The sequence below is a fragment of the Odocoileus virginianus genome, chromosome 24 (assembly GCF_023699985.2).
Source record: "Odocoileus virginianus isolate 20LAN1187 ecotype Illinois chromosome 24, Ovbor_1.2, whole genome shotgun sequence".
Lineage (NCBI taxonomy): Eukaryota > Metazoa > Chordata > Mammalia > Artiodactyla > Cervidae > Odocoileus > Odocoileus virginianus.
In genome coordinates, this window is record NC_069697.1 from 52,537,138 (window position 1) to 52,554,168 (window position 17,031).

At 55.2% G+C, this 17,031-nt stretch overlaps 1 protein-coding gene across 1 annotated transcript; it reads right to left on the reverse strand.

The window, feature by feature from the left end:
- Positions 1–1,077: 1,077 nt before the first annotated feature.
- ESYT1 (extended synaptotagmin 1) lies at positions 1,078–15,128 on the reverse strand. The gene is made up of 31 exons (XM_020884182.2): positions 14,726–15,128; positions 13,161–13,202; positions 12,871–13,005; positions 12,288–12,361; positions 12,098–12,170; positions 11,854–11,943; positions 11,614–11,669; positions 10,941–11,064; positions 10,677–10,853; positions 10,475–10,557; positions 10,127–10,175; positions 9,916–10,002; positions 9,724–9,816; positions 9,431–9,502; positions 9,166–9,252; positions 7,895–8,044; positions 7,269–7,421; positions 6,955–7,131; positions 6,717–6,799; positions 6,545–6,593; positions 6,097–6,186; positions 5,875–5,970; positions 5,564–5,635; positions 5,380–5,466; positions 3,438–3,578; positions 3,219–3,358; positions 3,018–3,116; positions 2,806–2,937; positions 2,623–2,728; positions 2,224–2,273; positions 1,078–2,049 (listed from the first exon to the last, which is right to left on the reverse strand). Exons 1-31 carry the CDS (start codon positions 15,119–15,121, stop codon positions 2,010–2,012), a joined length of 3,303 nt encoding a protein of 1,100 aa, XP_020739841.2. The 5' UTR covers positions 15,122–15,128; the 3' UTR covers positions 1,078–2,009.
- Positions 15,129–17,031: the final 1,903 nt, after the last annotated feature.

Here is a 17,031-nt window from a genome sequence, read left to right on the forward strand (position 1 = left end):
TGCTCCTGGCCAAGGCTCTTAACGTTGATGGCAAGGAAGCAGAGATGGCAAAAGAATCATCAGTGAATACCAGGGAATTATTGGAAAAAAAAAATTTGGAGCTGAGTGAGTTGATGGCATAGAGTTTAAATTTAGCTTTTGCTGGAAAGGTGGGTTTGGGCAACTCCCAACTGAGTCCTTTCCTCTCCTCCCAGTGGGCAGCATCCTAAGGTTTCAGAGAAGGATGATAAAGCTCCCGAGGCAGTTAGGAACTCCAAGTTCCTATTCCAATGACCCAATTTTCAGTAGTTCCTTCTTCCTCCACCTCACTTTCCCTTCACATGGTAGTTAGAGGGAATAGGGCACAGCTTCTGTAGCTTGCATTCCAGGAAGGGCCCCAAGGGTGAGCAGCTCTGAATGCGTATAAAATACTTCCCATGCAGCTGCCCACCAGGTGGGCCCTGAGCCCTTTTGGATGTGGCAGAGCTCCCAGGTTCACCAGCTTTAGGAATCCTTTCACTGGAAAGCTCAGAAGATGAGAATGTGTAACAGACGTCACCACCGTGGCTGGGAATGAATCTCACCAGAAACGCACAGTGAATTCACACAGGTCACATGACCACCCTCAGCACTGCCAGCAATCTTGGCTGCAACCACAGTAGGTTCTGAACATTAAGGAACCTGACTTTATCTCCGAGGAAGACAGTCTCAGCTGCAGGGAGCTCCTGCCCACCTGTGCCTACCTCCCTACTCCTCACTCTCATGGAGGAACATGTCAGAAGCTGCCCCACGGCCTGGATCTTAGAGAGACTCTAGGAACCAGAGGTTCTAAGAATCCAGCTCCGATTCTAAGCAGCTGCAGTGTAACGTCTTTAGAGAAAGTACATGCTGACTTGATCAGAGACACAAAGGGAAAGACTCTCAAAGCCCCGTTTGGAGTCCCCCCCCAAAACTCTGGGAATAACAAGGAAAATAACAAGGTTCTAAGACTTGGAATCGTCTTTCTGATGAGGATCCACAAGCAACTCATGGACGTGCACAGTCCTTTCTGAGATTGTTAATAAGATAGAGCCATCAGTATTGAGCCAGGAGTCGAGGTTGATGTCACCACTGCAGATGCTTAAATCAGCTTTTTTAATAACTGATAATCAGTTAAAAATATAAACAGACCTGATTTGTGAACTGAACAAAGGCTTTTGACACTTGGAACAAACACCTGATGGGTAGGCTGGATTCTCTGCCCTTAAGGAAAAGAGCCCCAGCTGGTTTGAGTATCAGGTTTAATGTAAGAGACGCTGGATTGGCAGAGTTGGGACAAAACTAGGAGATGCAGTTCCAGACACTGACTGAATAGCCGAGGCGGTTGGACAAATTCTGACCATGCTCTCCTGAGTCCTCCAGAGCGCTCTGCATGCCCCGGCTAGAGGCTCACAACCACCTGAAGGCTCTGATGAATCTCCTCCCAGAGCCATCAAGAGACTAGCTGGCCTGAGTCAACACAGCAGGTGTCATCTTTGGGACAGGCTTGAGGAAGTGGGTACGGGAGAGGGCGTGGGGTTGGGGTACGTCTGCTGCATGCAGGGGTCCAGGAGGCGCTCAGCGTGCACGCTTAGCCTTTCCTCTCTCCCTGACTACTCATGTTCGGGAAGGAGGAGACCATCCAATCGAAGAAGAAAGGTCTTTCCAAAAGCTATATTTGGCGTAAGCTAATGCCACTGCTAGTGCTGCCAGTGGCCAGGCACAGACAGAAGGCCCTGAGGAGCTGGGCAGGAAGGAGAGTGTGGGCGGAGCGGGAAACAGCCGGCTCACGGCCCTGCCCCAGGAGCCCAGCAGGGTAAAGGCCGTGCAGTGGAGGGTAGCACACGGTCCTCTTTGGTCACGCAAAGGCCCTGGCACAGGCCTGGGAAGGGAAGGGCTGAGCGGTGCAGGCTCTGCCCTCGGGCCCCATGCTTCAGGCTCATCGCATGGAGACAGTGACGCAGCAAGAGGCGAGGCAAGGAGACAGAGCATCAGGCAGACCCCCCTGGCTCCTAGGAGCTGCCCTTGTCCTTGTCCTCCATGAGGTCATACCTGTGGGAACGAGCAGAGAAGGCTCAGGTGAGAAGATGACCTTCGTGTTCTCCTATACATGAGACAAGGTCTCAGGGCGCTCATACTCCAGATCAGCGGTTCTCAGCTTGGCTCACATCCTTTCTCCTTCCTACTTAAACAGCCTGGGCCACTGCCAGCTCACCGGGTACTCACCACTGGGCCGCACCCTGGGAAAGGTCTATCTCAGCGAGGTCGAGCTGCACCTGTGTTGGAGAGGAGTCGGTGTGACACGTTACTTTTCGTGTCTCCGGACACCACGCCCCAGCCTGTCAGGCTCCTGGTCCCGAAGCACTGCGGGGGCCGCTGGGTACTGTTGCTGCTGACGAGCCGCTAAGCGCTGTCTGGCTGTGACCCCGTGGACCGCGGCCTGCCCGGCTCCTCTGTCCGTGGGATCTCCGAGGCGAGGGTCTGGAGGGGGCTGCCACTTCCCTCTCCAAACTGGGCAGTGACCTCAAGTGCATCTGTGCTGCGGTGTCGCCAGGGCGCCGCCTCCCATCGGGGACCACGAGCCTGTCCCCCACAGCTCTTCTCACCGATGCCCTGCCCTCTCACCTTCCCCAGCAGGTCGCGCTCTCTCGACATGAAGGAGGAGCTAGACTTCACAGACACATCCAGCCTTCGCCGGAGCGCCTCGTCCAGGGGCAGCTCCCACTCAAACCTGAGGAAGGACTGGGCGTCAGGGGCAGGGCCCTTCCCAAGCCTGCCGTCTCTTCCCTGGAAAGCCCACGGACTGACCGCTCGTTGAACTCAGGATTTAGGGCCCTCTTCTTCTGTGAGGTCTTCCTCTTGGTGCCCCGGTTCTTATCTGGCAGCAGCAACAGTGACACGTAGGGATCGGGGGGATCCCGTCCATTTTGTCGAAGGGCCCTGTGACAGGAGGGAGGAGGTGAGGCGGCCACCCAAGGCGGGGACAGGTAGAACCTGGAGGGGGACAGATGGGGTCTCACCGGCAGCCATGAATGAGGGCAACCAGCTTTCGTTCTTCACTGTGGTACCAAACAGTCAGCTTCAGCTGGCCCAGCGGCCCGGCCGGAGCCTCGGGGGAGCTATGGAGAGACGGAGAAGCGCTGGGGGCAGGCAGTGCCTCAGGAGTCTAGCTTAGCCTTTACGTCCTCGACGGAGCCCGTCTTCCTGTGCCAGCACTCTACCTGTCACTGTGCGTTAGGCGCTGCCTGAGCTCTGGGGCTGAAGAGGTGACCTGAGGAAGTCCGCTCCAGAGCTCTAGTTCGCTCAGAGAGGAGGAGCTGTGGCTGTGAGCCTCCACCCCGGAGTGCTGGGACACCAGGATCTAGACGGACACGGAGGCGGTGAGCCCCGCAGCCCTCTGCCCCCGCCCCCCCATGCCCACCACGCCTCCTGGCACTCACCCCGAGCTGTGCTCTCAGCAGCACCTGCCCTTGACCGTCGCTGAGTGTAAACCAGCGGTCCAGGCAGAGCCGGTCAGCCACAAGGAGCTCGGAGAGGGGCAGGGACAACGAGCCCAGCGTGCCAGTCCCCTCCCCCCGAACCTGCGAAGCAACAGGGCTGTCATCAAGAGAGAAGGGAGCTCCTCGGCAGTCCAGTGGTTAGGCCTGGGCGCTCTCACTGCTGGGGCCCAGGTTCGATCCCAGCGCAAGCCTTGCAGCATGGTCAATAAAGGGAGGGAGGTGATTTAATCCGGGCATCCCAGGTCCAAACGCTTGGACATTCGGGTGGTTTTGGTGACAGACTCGCCTTCGTGAAAGGCAGGGAAGCTGTGGTAATAGTCGCTGCTGGCCCCATTTCCCTTCTTCAACCAGGATAGACTGTATGATCTTTACTTTCTCAGCTTTGATAAATTATCCCAGTCATAACTGCATAGGGTGGGGAAGAGCAGGAAAAATGAAACTGCTTCCTGCCCATCCTACCCTCGTGGCCACTCTCTGCGCCGGAGCTCTTCCTAGTTCTCCATACTGGCAGAATTCTACCTAGACGAACATGCCTATGTCTCTGTTTCATAACTTGCCAGCTTTATTATCTGCTGATTCCCTGCTGTGCACGAGGATTAGCTGAGCTCACTTACATCTCTCCTCTAGCTGTCAGGCTGACAGCTGTGTCACTCTAAGCTCCATCGGTTTCTACTCATGTAATTCTCTACTCACTGCTCCATCAACTGTGGGAGGTATTTCATGGCTCCTTACTCCAGAAAGAGCCCGGCACTCCTGTGTTAACTTCCCTCATCCTCTCTTCACCTCCCAAACCTCAGGACTTTTTGGTCACCCTTCAACCCACTGAAATCTAGTTTCACTCCATTCCAGCTCCTGAAGTTGTTCCAGTCGCTGGTGCCTCCTGGTTTTCAAAGTCAGTGATAGTTTCCAGTCATCTGAGTTTACCTCTCGATACCATCTGGTTGCTTCCTGCGACTTCCCGGTGAGCGTCGCCCTGGACTGCAGGCTCTGACGGCTCCATCTGCCCTTCATTTGTCGCAGTGCCCAGCACATCCCACCTTTGTCTCCTTCTGACTCTACACACGCCCCGAGAGAGCGTGCTCATGCTCATGACTGCAGCTACTGCCTGTGGCTTGCTCACGATGCTCAAACAAGAGGGAGAGGAAGGGACCCCACGATGGGCCAGACATCTGCCTTCCGAATGGCCGGCTCCCCTCGGATGGCCCTCAGAGATCTCGGCTCCAGAAAGCCCTGCCCTGTGCACCCGTCCGCACTGAAAACCCAGGAGTTAACGCACAGACTGCTCTTCGCTTCTCCCCACCCCCTCCCTCTCCATGTCCAAGTAACAGCCAAGTATCATCTGGCCTTTGTCAGTTCTTGCTTCAATTACTCTTAACGGTCTCTTAACTGATCCACCGGCCTCCAGTGCTGCCTTCCTCCAGCTCATCTTTTACCCTGACAGCAACAGTCTTCCTAATGTATGAGTCTGGATGTCATCTCTCATTCTTTTAAGTGTTTCCCTATGCCTTTAGGATAAAATCTAAATTCTCAACATAATTTTTAAGAACTCTTGTGATCTTGATCTTGCCTGTATCCTTAATATATTATCTGCTTCCATTCCCTTCTTAGCCTGAAGGGTTTTCCTTTCCTTTTCTTGGTCAGGGCCTGTCTACCCTTAAGCTAAGGATGCCTTTCTTGCTACCCACCCTCACTTTTCCCTCCTCCTCTTCTCCCCTCGCTGCCTTCTACCTCAGCAGCTGTTCTCTGGTTATTTTTCTCCTGAAAGGAGTATGAGCTCCAAACAGCTCAGAGCCACCTTTTATCTCTGCGTGCGTGGTGCCTGCTCCGGCACCTTGGCTGTGACAGCAATCTGGTAAATGTGTGGAGGATGAGTTTGCAGTACCTGCAACTCCAGACTCTCCGTGTTTGGTTTCCTGATGAGAAAGGAGGTGCTCTCATTCCAGACGGGGGTGGCCGTTTGGGGAAGGGTCTGTGGAGAGGAGGGGGATGCTCAGTGATCGACATCCTCTCCTCTGCTCCTCTCAGCACCCCCAGTCTTAGTCCCGCAGCCTTTCCCAATACAGTACCTTCGTTTTATGAGACGCATCTCCCACAGCAAGAGTAGCATAAGGGCTGGGAGGCTTGGTACCTTTTCGGAGCTGGAAAGAAAATACTGGTCTTCAATGTGCCCCAGTTAAGGCAGATCCCCTGCCCCATAGCCAGCAGCCCATGTCCCTGTTGCTGCTTGGCAGCTGCCACCATCCTGGCCTTGGGCAGACAGTTCTTCCCATCTCAGTACCACCCTGGGGGAGAGGAATCTGGAGTTTACTATTCCAAGTGCCCCAGAAGCACCCAAACCTGAGGGCTGTAGGAGGGCCGGGGAGCTGTGGGGTCTCACCGGCAGGTCCTCGGCCCGCTCCAGGTAGACAGACAGCAGGGCCGCCGCGAGGTCTGCACTTCTCTGGGTCTGGATCAGGCTATTCACCTGCAGCACCTTGGGGCGGACAAGGGGACGGGGGTAAGTGACGCTCCGGAGGGCTGGCATACGCCTTGAGAGCGGACAGAAGAGCTTCCTTTGGCCCACCCTGGGTCCCTTCCTCCTTCCAGCATCTTTCCTTACCTCTTCTAACTCAGCAGCAGTGGGGCGGGGGGTCAGGCGCTCCAGACGCACATGTAGGCGGCCAGAAGGGACATCCTCCAGGGTCAGCCACTGTGGAAGCAGTCAGGGTGAAGGAAGACTGGGGCCAGGGACCATGGCCCCAGGTCGTGCGGGGCCAGGGACCATGAGAATGAGATGTACAACTGGATCAGGAGGGACTGTCGATTCTTTGTTTTTAATATACCATCTGTGGACCCTATTTGAAGCCTTTATTGAACTTGTTACAATATTGTTTTTCTTTAAATGTTTTTTTGGGTTTTTAAAAATTTTTTTTGTTTTTTCTGCTGCAAGGCCTATGGGATCTTAGCTCCCACCAACAGTCAAGGCCACACCCCACACAGGGAAGGTGAAGTCAACCCCTGGACCGCCAGGGAAGTCCCAAGGGTTGCTGATGTCGTCTCACGCTCACCTCATCAAGGAAGCCACTGTTTAAGACTGTGGTGAGACTCACTTTACATCTGCAGAGTAGAGAGATTAAAACTGAGGTCTGCGGTCGAGAGCCCAGTCCCCCGTCCCCGTGAGGCCAGGCGTCCTGGTCTGTAAGACCCAGCTTGTCTTCCTCGTCGGCCTCACCCTCTCACCTGCCCAGAAAGTCGTCCTTGTCCAGGTCTTTGTCAAAAACCTCAACCTCTAGCTCTTGACCTGGGATTGATGTGACAATCACCTAGTAGAAGAGAACAGTGGAATCATTTCCTTTTCTTCTCCGAATGACTGGATTCCCCCTCCAGTCAGCTGAACCCCAGAAGTTTTCTGGACCAGTTTCAGAGGTGGCGGAAAGATGGGGCAGGACTGGGAAGAGTTCTAGCCTTCAATTCTGACCTCAAAGACCTCGTTCCAACGGGGATTGAGATCTTCCCGAACAACACGGCTGCGGAAGCTTCGTCCTGCCAGCTTTAGTTTCACATAGGGGTCTGACTTGCCCTTCACTAATCCCCCCAAGAAGCGGTCTTTGGCAATCAGGTCCTGGGCCTCTAATACATGGATCCGAAGCACATTCTGCAAAAGGGACAGATGGGGACACCACATGGCAGTCAGAGAGAGACACCGGTCAGACCCAGTCTTGAAACAGGTTTTGCACGTGTAGAGGGCCACAGTGGGCAAACAGACCCTAGTCCTATCCCGTACAGACTTACCTCCGTCCCAAAGCTACTGTCAGGAGTGGTGTGACAGGGCCGAGGTGGGACATCCACGCTGCTGCCTGCCTCTGGGCTCTCGTCCAGGTCCCAGGCCCCAGGAGTGCCAGGCACGGCTGGGAAGCGCACTTCCGACGTGTCCAGGTACAAGAGCTGCGAGGGGAGAGTGCTTGTCGAGGCAAAGCGAGGCCAGCAGCAGGCAAGGTATGTGGGGCCTAGCAGGCGGGGAGCAGGGGATCGGCCGGGAAACTAGGTCCCTGCCTTGGCTGGGCTCATCTCTGGAGCGTTCCCTCCACACTCACCCTACTCTGACCCCATCTCTTCCTTCAGTTAGAGCAACAAACTGTGTGTGTCTGCTCAACGCTCCCACATACACTAGCTCACTTCATCGCAGAGGATTCCCTTTCTGTGTTTGTTTTTTTGGCCGCACGTTCCCAGACCAGGGGCGGGAGCTGCGGCCCTGCAGCGGCTGCGCTGAGCCTCAGCGACTGGAGCCAGGAAGTGCCCTTTCTCTTTTGGGGTGTGCGTGTGCTGAAACCCAGGAGCGAGCCAGCTCTCCTTACTCTGATGCCACAAGGAATCCACGAGGCCCTTCTCCGCCCATAGCACTGTCTGCCCCTCCATACCCTCATGACGAGTTTCATGTAGAGACGGGAGTTTGGGCCGGAGCTGCTGAGCTGGAACCACTGGTCCAGGGTGAGTTCCGGGGCAGTCAGCAGGCGAGCCAGAGGCAGGGTCAGTGCCCCTAAAGTCAGGGCCCTGGAGTCATCCTTCACCTGTAGGCGCAGGAAGAGGGGATGGGGAGAGAGATTAGGGGAAAGGGGTACACGATGGAAATGACGACGCGGCCGCAGCTTCACTCTGAGCCAGTCACAAACCTGCTCCGCTCCGGGCCGTCCTTTACAGTCCTCCGTCCACTCCATGACCCCTGCCGCCTCACTCTTTCTGGTCTCCTTACCTGGCACTCTCTCATTCTGCTCTTCTCTGCCTATTTAAATCCTGATATTGCAGTCCCTCTGAAAATCCTACTTCTGTCACAAAGTCTCTCTAGTTACTCCAGCCATCCTAAGCACCATACTTTGGGTATTTGACTCCCACTGGTTAATGTTGAATCATCTTTCCTCGCATATGTTTGTCTCCTCTATGAAACTAGCCAGTAAGTTTCAAGACAGCAGATACTGTGTTCCATGCTTTTTCTATGACCTTAAAAGTGCCAGATGTCTGGGAGGCTGGGACTGGCATGTGCACAGCACCATACTACAACAGAGACAACCAACGAGGGCCTGCTCTAAACCACAGGGAGCCACACTCGGCTCTCTGCCGTAGACCATATGGGAATAAAACCTGGAAATAAGGGTATGAATATGTGTGCCTGAGCTACTTTGATGTACATCTGAAACACAGTGTTGTTCTAACTCTGTACTCCAACATAAAACAAAAAACTTTTAAAAATAAAAATATGCCAGGAAAAAACTGCTAGGTGTCTAACTAGTGCTCAATATGTTCTTCCCTTTTAAAAGATGTTTTTTTTGAGGCATAATTTACAAACCACAAAAATCACTCATTTGAAAGTACACAGTTCTCAATTACAAGAATGAGCCTAGAGAGGTGGGTGGGGAAACGTGGAGAGGGTAAGAGGTGGAGAGTCTTGGTACATGGACTGAAAATAGAGGCCATGGACTTCCCTGGCAGTCCAGTGCTTTAGGACTCCACGCCCTCATTGCAGAGGGCCCAGGTTCGATCCCTAGTCAGGGAACTGTGACCTGGAAAGCCACACAGTGAAACAAATGAACAAAAAAACCCAAGAGAGAGAGATCAGAGGAGGAGATGCAGAGAAGACGAGGTGCAGACCCGAGGAGACAGACGAGCGTCCAGCGGGAAACGAGGCGGCTCTCACCTGCACGTCGAGCTCCTGGCTCCGCGGGTCTTGCAGGAAGAAGCGGAAGGCCTGCTCCCACACTGGGCAGTTGCTGCCGTAGACAGCCTGCGGGGAGGCAGGGCTCGGTCACGGCCTCAGGTGCATGGCCCAGCACCGGGTCTGTTTCTCCAGAAAGCCCTTGCCCTCACGGCGGCCTAAAGGGAACACTTCATCCCAAGAACAGCCCCCCTCCTGTCCCCGCACACGAGGCCTGCCGCAGTGGCGCCCTCGTCCCGGCCGTCACCTTGCTCTCCTGCGTCACGTCCTGGGTTGACAGCTGCACCATGGGGTTGGGCTCCTTGTTCCCCTTCTTCAGCTGCGGGTGGCAGAGTTCAGAAGTCACCATCTTGGCGGTTTTGCGCTCCAGCGAAGGCAGGGCGCTCTCGTCAGGGTCCTTCCCCCGAGGCGCCTCTGGTCCCTTCTGTGGGCCCCACGTTTACACGCTGCCGCCACTGGGGCAGCGCGGGCAGGGGCAAGGGGCGGCATGGGAGCGCCGGCCCCACGGCCTGCTCACCCGCCCGCAGGAGCCGCACTCACGGGAAGGTCCTGGGCCCGATCCAGATAGACAACCAAGACGGCGGCCGACGGGGGCTCTGGGCGGGAAGACGCTCCGCGGTTCCCCTGCAGGATCTGGCCGGGGGGCAGCGGTCAGACCTCCGTCCACTTAGGCCCCACGCCGCCGGCCACCTATTTCTGCCCTGCTGGCTTACTGCTCTGCGCGTTAGTTACCTGCTCCAGTTTTTCGGCATCTGACAGAAGGGAAAGCCATTCTAGCCTTAAGTGAACTTGGCCGTGCCCACCTTGAAGAGGGAACCACTGGAGGGAGAGATGGAAGAGTGAGGAGAGATCAGGTACCCACGCAGCTTCCTCCCCGCCAACGCAGTAACCTCTGTCTACACAGGGGGACACCACCCTCCACCTTCCTCTGCTCCCAGCTTACTTCATCCATTACTCCAGCCTGCAACACTTTCCCTACATCCAGCTTCATTCTGGGCGGGGAGGGGATGGTGGTGGCAATGATGGCAGTGAAAGGGAAAAAAGAAGATAAGTGTTATAATTAGCAGAATGTCATTCGTTGGCCCGCTTCTCACCCAGAAATAACTGGCAGATCTCAGACTCCCTTCTTACACTCAGGAGGTATTTACGTATGTGTGCATGGTGGGGATGAAGGGTGGGAAGTTGGGAAAGAAAATGATTACTATTCCCCTGGCCTGGAAAAGGATTCTAATTACCTCTGGGATGTCAGTGGCCCTGGGGATTTAGACTCGTAACGTAGGCAGAGTCTCACCTGCCCAAAAAGTCATCTTTGTCTGGATCCTTGTCAAACACCTCCACCTCAATTTCCTGTCCTGGGACCTCATGCACCATCACCTGAAGAATAGAGAGGGATAAGGGTCTGCAGGTGAGCAGCATCCAATCAGCATCTTCTCTCAACACCTCCTGGAACTTCCCCACCTGACCATGTGCCCCCCACTCCTTGGCTCTCCCACCTCGTAAGTCTCGCCCCACTGGGGGTTGAGTTCTTCGTTGATGACACGGCTGCAGAATGCCTGGGTGCCCACTCGCACAAGTGCATAGGGGTCTGACTTGCCCTCAATCAGGCCCTTCACATATTTATCCTTGGAGCTCAGCCCTCGAGCGGCCAGCAAGTGAATCCGAACTATGCCCTGAAGGGGAGGAATCAGGTTGTGAGAAATTAAAGACCCACCACAGGGTTCCTGAGTGAAGGGCCCTAGCCAGGGGAGAGGCCATACCCTGGGAAGAGGGGAGCGCAGCTGGGCCACATCTTGAAGGTCACGCACGAGGGGCAGCAGTAACCGGTTGGGCAACACAAGGAAGGCAGCGATGGAGTCCATGATCATGGTGTCAGAGAGGGAGCTGAACGGGGGGCGGAAACGGAGGTGAGTGTGCGGGTCCCTGTTTCCCCTGCAGCTGGAGGGAAGGTCTTTCTTGGAAATGCCTTTTCGCTGCCCTTGACCCTCACTGCCCACCTCCTGCTCAGCCCGCCCTCGCTGCCATCCAGCTCTGTTTTCTCCCCCTGCCCCTGGCTGAGGGTCCCGCAGCCCTCTTCGTTCTCCACCAAAACGCAGGCTCCACAGGGGAAAAGCCACACCACGAAACTTCTCAGGAGTGTTTGTCTCATCTCCCCAGCCAGGGTCAAGGCTCCTGGAGGAAACCAGCTGCATTTTTTTTTTAAATTTAGCTGTACTGGGTCTTAGTTGTGGCACAAAGGATCTTTAGTTGTGGTATGTGGGATCTAGTTCCCTAACCAGGGATAGAAGCCAGGCCCCCTGTGTTGGGAGGTCGGACTCTTAGCCACTGGACCACCAGGGAAGTCTCCTGGCTGCATCTTTCACTGCTCTGTACCCCTTAAATCTTCAAATTAGCGTTGGAACACTTAGCAGGTGCTCAGTAAGTCCTTGATACCTGAGTCCTGGGATATCCAGCAGGTTGGTCATCCCCGTCCAGTTGATATCTAGGGTCTGGAAGCAAAGAGCAGAGGGATCAGGACACAGCACATGGGGGGGTCATGCCCATACAACTGTTGCCAGTGCCCTGCCGGTCCCTCCCTCATTCCCCACTGGGGAGAGCGAGGTGGCCATCCTCCACCTCCCAGGCCTCTCTGCTTCCCCCTTTTCTCTACCGCTCCTGGATGTCTTCTCTCACCGGGCGTCGGATGAAGAACATCGACACAGCCCCCACGATAGGAAGGTCCCCCATGAGTGGTTCGAGAATCACCCGTAAGATGCCATGTAGCTGGGGAAGGAAACATGAATAAAGCCCTTCCTCAGAAAAGGTCTTTCTTCCCTCCCAGACCTCCCCAGCCTTGGTTTTCCCAACCTCCCACTTCCGCCATCTACTGAAACTCCAGGCAAAGGCTTCCTGTGGAGGCCCCAGGCATCTGCCTTACCTGCATGCCCTTGACTCCTGCTTTGCAGAAGTATTTCTTCACTTCCACATCAATCTGAACATCACCTACGTAGCTGGGTGTTGGGGAGAAAGAGAACAGGGGGTGAGTCCTAGGCTGAAGTGGGGTGAGGGGAGTAAAGAGGTCAGAGTGCCCGGGAAGGGGGTCCGGGAGAAGTGGCAAGGGGCAGCACCTGATGTTCAAGTCCAGCAGGATCTGTTTTTTGCTCTGACCAGTGTGAACCTTGACTCCAAGGATGCGCAGTGGCTGCAGAGAGAAGAATGCTCGAGAGGGGAGGGAAAGCCCCCCTGAGGCCACCTGCCCCCTGCCCCATCTCTTCCCTTCCATCCTTCCCCCCCTGAGGCCACCTGCCCCCCTGCCCCATCTCTTCCCTTCCATTCCTTCCCCTCCTGAGGCCACCTGCCCCCTGCCCCATCTCTTCCCTTCCATCCTTCCCCCCCTGAGGCCACCTGCCCCCTGCCCCATCTCTTCCCTTCCATTCCTTCCCCTCCTGAGGCCACCTGCCCCCTGCCCCATCTCTTCCCTTCCATTCCTTCCCCTCCTGAGGCCACCTGCCCCCTGCCCCATCTCTTCCCTTCCATTCCTTCCCCTCCTGAGGCCACCTGCCCCCCTGCCCCATCTCTTCCCTTCCATTCCTTCCCCCCGAGGCCACCTGCCCCCTGCCCCATCTCTTCCCTTCCATTCCTTCCCCTCCTGAGGCCACCTGCCCCCTGCCCCATCTCTTCCCTTCCATTCCTTCCCCTCCATACGAGCACCTTTTCACCCAGCTCCACTCGCGTAAAGGTAAATGTCTGCAGGTGAGGGTTAGAGCCTCGGACAGCTGGGGCCACAGTTTCGGCGAGAAGCTTCTCCATGTACTGGCCCAGGAAGGGCCAGACCTGGGCCACCATCTGGGAGAAAGGGGGCTGGTCACAGAAGAGCCCGCTTTCCCTCCAGCATCCTCCCCGTGGGGAGGCCAGAACTGAAGTGTGGCAGGGTCTGGCAAGACAGACGAACCCTATTCTCCCCCTCACGAAAAACAAAAACCAGGACAATCAACCCTTACCTTATTGAGCCACTCAGCCTTTTCCACATCTGGGAAGCTGACCTGGAGGTGGAAAAAAATGGAGATAGTGGTGAGCACTGTGGCTTTCTGCTAAGATGCCCACTGAGGAAACCGAAGTGGACACGGCCTCCGCACACCCTGCGGCTGGGGGCGGAGCCGTATGTCCTGGGGATCTAGTCCTCCGCTGGGCCACACAAAGTTGCTTGCAGATAGCTCCAGGGTATGAAATGATGACAGCTGCTGAGGCAGGGAGGAGGAGGGGAGAGAAGAGCACATTCTTTCTGGAGGGGAAGGTCCTGACCAATCAGAGTCTGACGAGGAAATCCTGGGATCCGGCTCCTTTTACCAGCCTTCCTTCAGCCCTGGGAACCACTGCTTCTACACCAAGAGGTGAAGCAGGAAGTGGCTCCTGAGTTAGGGAGGGGCCGGGAGAGCTGTTTGGGCCCAGGCCGGTGTCTTCTTTCTTTGTAAACAGTGTGACTCCTTTCCTGGGAAGGAGGTACACCTGTGCTTTGTACTGGGAGAGGAGGAGGGGGAGCCGTTTTAGGAGGAAGATTAATTCCTCAGATGAGGAGGAGGAACAGAAACCGTTGGTGCCTGGGCTCCAAGGCCTGTGGGACCATTGCTCCCCCTTTCTCCCCCCCCAGTTCAGAGTCTGGGAAGCATGGCTATGTCTGCCAAGTGTCAACTTCAATTTCCCCTAGACGGGCACCTCTGCTGGGAGGAGCGGGAAGGGAGGGCCCGGGAGAGGCTGGGTAACGGGCTGGGCACCTGCAAGGCCTCAGAGAAGCCATCGGGCCCCTCACCACAGCAGAGGGGGCGAAGAAAACGGGTCCTGGCTTCAAGCCAGCAAGCGCAGCCCGCAGTCCGGAAAAGGGTGGGGCCTGCCAGGGGCGGTGGAGTGTGGGCAGCGGGCACTGCAGAAGTCGCATGCGGGCCCCCCCCCCGTAGCACCCCCGCCCTTTGTCCAGCAGTCGCCTCCACTGCTCCGTGGCCCAGCCACCCCAGGCTGAAAAGGAGAGGGTCGGAGGGTCCGTCCAGGTGCGGGGCCTCGACTGGGCAGTGCTCCCAGGGCGGGTCTCGGGGTACTCGAGGATAAGAGCGGGAAAAAGGAGAAAAACCTTATGGCCCTAAATGGGTATTAAAAAAAAAAAAGTCTTGGGGAGGACAAGAAAGAGGAGGAACCCCTCTGAGCGGCCACCGGAGCGGGGATGCCCAGCAGCAGCGTGAGTGGCACCAGAAACAAGGAGGGGCATTGGAATGGTCGGTTGGAGGAAGAGCCACGCCTGAGATGGGTTTCCCAGATGTTATTACTGTTCTTGCCTAAGCGTGGAGGAAGAAGTCCTGATTTTGTGGAAGAATCGGGATCCGGGCGTGCGGAAGGGGGTGGATAGTCGCTCCCTAGAGTGGCGCGTCCCAGCATGCAGGCGGCTAGCGGGCCAAAGGGGTAAGTCTGCGGCTCATCGTCCCAAGGTGAGGAGCTGACTTTAAGGATAGGGAGAGCGCTCGAACTGAGGCGCTAAAAGGGGGCTATTCTGCATTGAGGATTGAAGGTGGTCGCTCACCCAGGCAGGTAGCTCTCGATGGCTCATGTAAAGAGTTTTCGCCGTAAGCCGTTCTTCATCGTCCAGCAGCTGCCGCGCGACTCGAAGGCTCCGTTCTTTCTCCTCGCGAACCCGGCGCCAGCCCAGATAGAGGGCGAGGCCGAAGAGCACAAAACCCACGCTGAGCCCCATTGCCCCGGCCAGGTACACCGGCACTAGCACCAGCAACCGCCGCCCGAACGAGGTCAGCACCGCCAAGGCCTCGCCCGCCGCTCCTGGGCCGGCAGGTTGGTCCCCAGAACTCTGCTCTGGCTTCGCGTGAGCAGCAGGGGGCTGGTCAGGGGGCTCGGAGGGAGGGTAGGGCTGGTCCACCCGGCTGGGGCCGGGGCTGGAGCCACTTCCAGGAGAGGGCTCCATGATGCCACCTCAGGGAGACCCGCCCAACCCAGAGATCAGCCAGAGGTTGCCTAGTTTTGCGACTAGCTCCCCCTCTTACAAACCATAAACCCCAGAATGGGGGAGGGGATTTCAGGCCACGCCCCTCCGTCCTGACTATTTGGGTTGGTCCGCACCGCATAGACGAAGGTGGAGTCAAAGATCGGAACCCCGCCCCCTTCCGCGAGGAGGGGGAAAGGGCTCGGGAGAAGCAGGACCTTGCTGATTGGACCTGAGTGCCAAGATGGGCGGCCCGGGATGGCGGGAAAAGGAGATAAAGGCTAAAGACTAGCATGTGATTAGTTAGAAACAGGAGGAGGCGTGGCTACCATTTAAAGAGGAGAGGCGGGACCAGGAGTCCCCCCACGTGGGATTGGCCTGCCTGTGGTATGACATCATGCGGAGCGCACCGCTAATTACTCGGTTTTAGAGGTAGATGGAGTAGCGAAGTTGAGGGGTAGCGGAGGGTGGCGATTTCCTTCCACTCTATTCAGACAATTTGGCAGAACTCGGTCTGGGGTTCCTACGTGTTAAACTTGTCTCCTTTCCCTTGTTTTCATTCTTTAAGCATGCCTTTACCCTTCCACTTTTTTCTGGCTGTCCTTCCAAAAGGAAAAGGAAATTACCCTACTTAGAATCGAAGTGTTCAGTGACCTACCCTGTCTATCTTGTTCCCAGTCTTCTGCCTCGTCTATGCAGTGTAACGACAGCCTCTGGAAAACAAAAAACAAAAAACTGGAAAGTCTGAAAACTACAGAGTTTAGATAATTCAGACTTCAGGCAAGGGGTTGGGGTGGGGAGGGCAGGGTGAACAGGAAGTGAGGTTTTATCTTTAGAAATCTCCAAGTACGTCCATTCTACCTCCAAGAATTAGTCATCTCTATTTTAAAGAGTTTAAAACTAAACTGGACCCAAAGGGAGGTGGGGGCTCAGCTGTAGCAGAAGTGATTATATTTTCCAAGAATTCCTGAATCTGAGGAACCGCTAGGACACTAAAATGGGTAATCAAGAGTATGAGACAATTCTGTTTCTCATTTGCCTGTGTTACAAGGAAGGTGTTTAGAATATAGTCAGATGTGGAACTCAGTGCACTGTGTAGGTTTAGGAATGAAAAAATTCAGGGTACACTGATGAGGAGTCTTGTTATAAGTTAACTAGAGTGTTGTCTAGGCACTTAGAAACTGGGCTGATTGGAAGCCCAGGAGGGACGGATTGGCCATGATTACTTTTTAATGCAATATATGTGGGGCTGTGTTACTGTTTGATTTGCAGCTGTTAAATTTTATTTAGCTCTGCAGGGCATAGATTTCATCAGGCTATGTTTCATCAAAGCTGTTTAAAACTTACCCTGCCCAGCCTTCCTCCCTTAAATTTTCTCACTTCCCTTTCTCTTTCTCTGAAACAGTAACTAAACTGCTTCTTTCAGTTTGCAGAACTGTATAAAGAACAATTTGCTATCTATGTTCTCCATATCCTGAGATGAGCAGGTATAAAAGGAGTTCAAGGGGTTATTACTTCTGATTCCTTGGAGGAGGTAAGAATGATTTGCTTGCCCACCAGCTGATGAAACAGAACCATAGCAGGAAAATGGATGAACATCCTTAGAGGAAAACCTTTCTAATAAAACTAAAATTTGCCAAATACTGGAGTAGAGGGAAGGAGTCCCTTAGGCTGGGGGATGAAGAGGGTGACTTATGGAAGTTCCTTTCCAAACTTTTCCCCTTTCTCATCCTATCCAGATCAGACCCTCCTACTGAAGATGGTATGTGGAAGACAAAAGCTCATCCTCGGGAAGGTCTCTTTGCAACTGGCACCCAGGAACCACAGAATCAGCAGCTGCAATGCAGGCACCAGAACGAGTAAACAGGGTGGGTCCCCACCCATTGACAACT

Coding starts and splice junctions, on each gene's coding strand:
- ESYT1 (XM_020884182.2), bottom strand. CDS start 15,121: ATGGAGCCCTCTCCTGGAAGTGGCTCCAGCCCCGGCCCCAGCCGGGTG. Junction 10,176..10,474: donor AAAGATGACTTTTTGGGCAG/GTGAGACTCTGC, acceptor CTCCCCGCCCAG/AATGAAGCTGGATGTAGGGA. Junction 3,579..5,379: donor CGGAGAGTCTGGAGTTGCAG/GTACTGCAAACT, acceptor GTTGCTTCGCAG/GTTCGGGGGGAGGGGACTGG.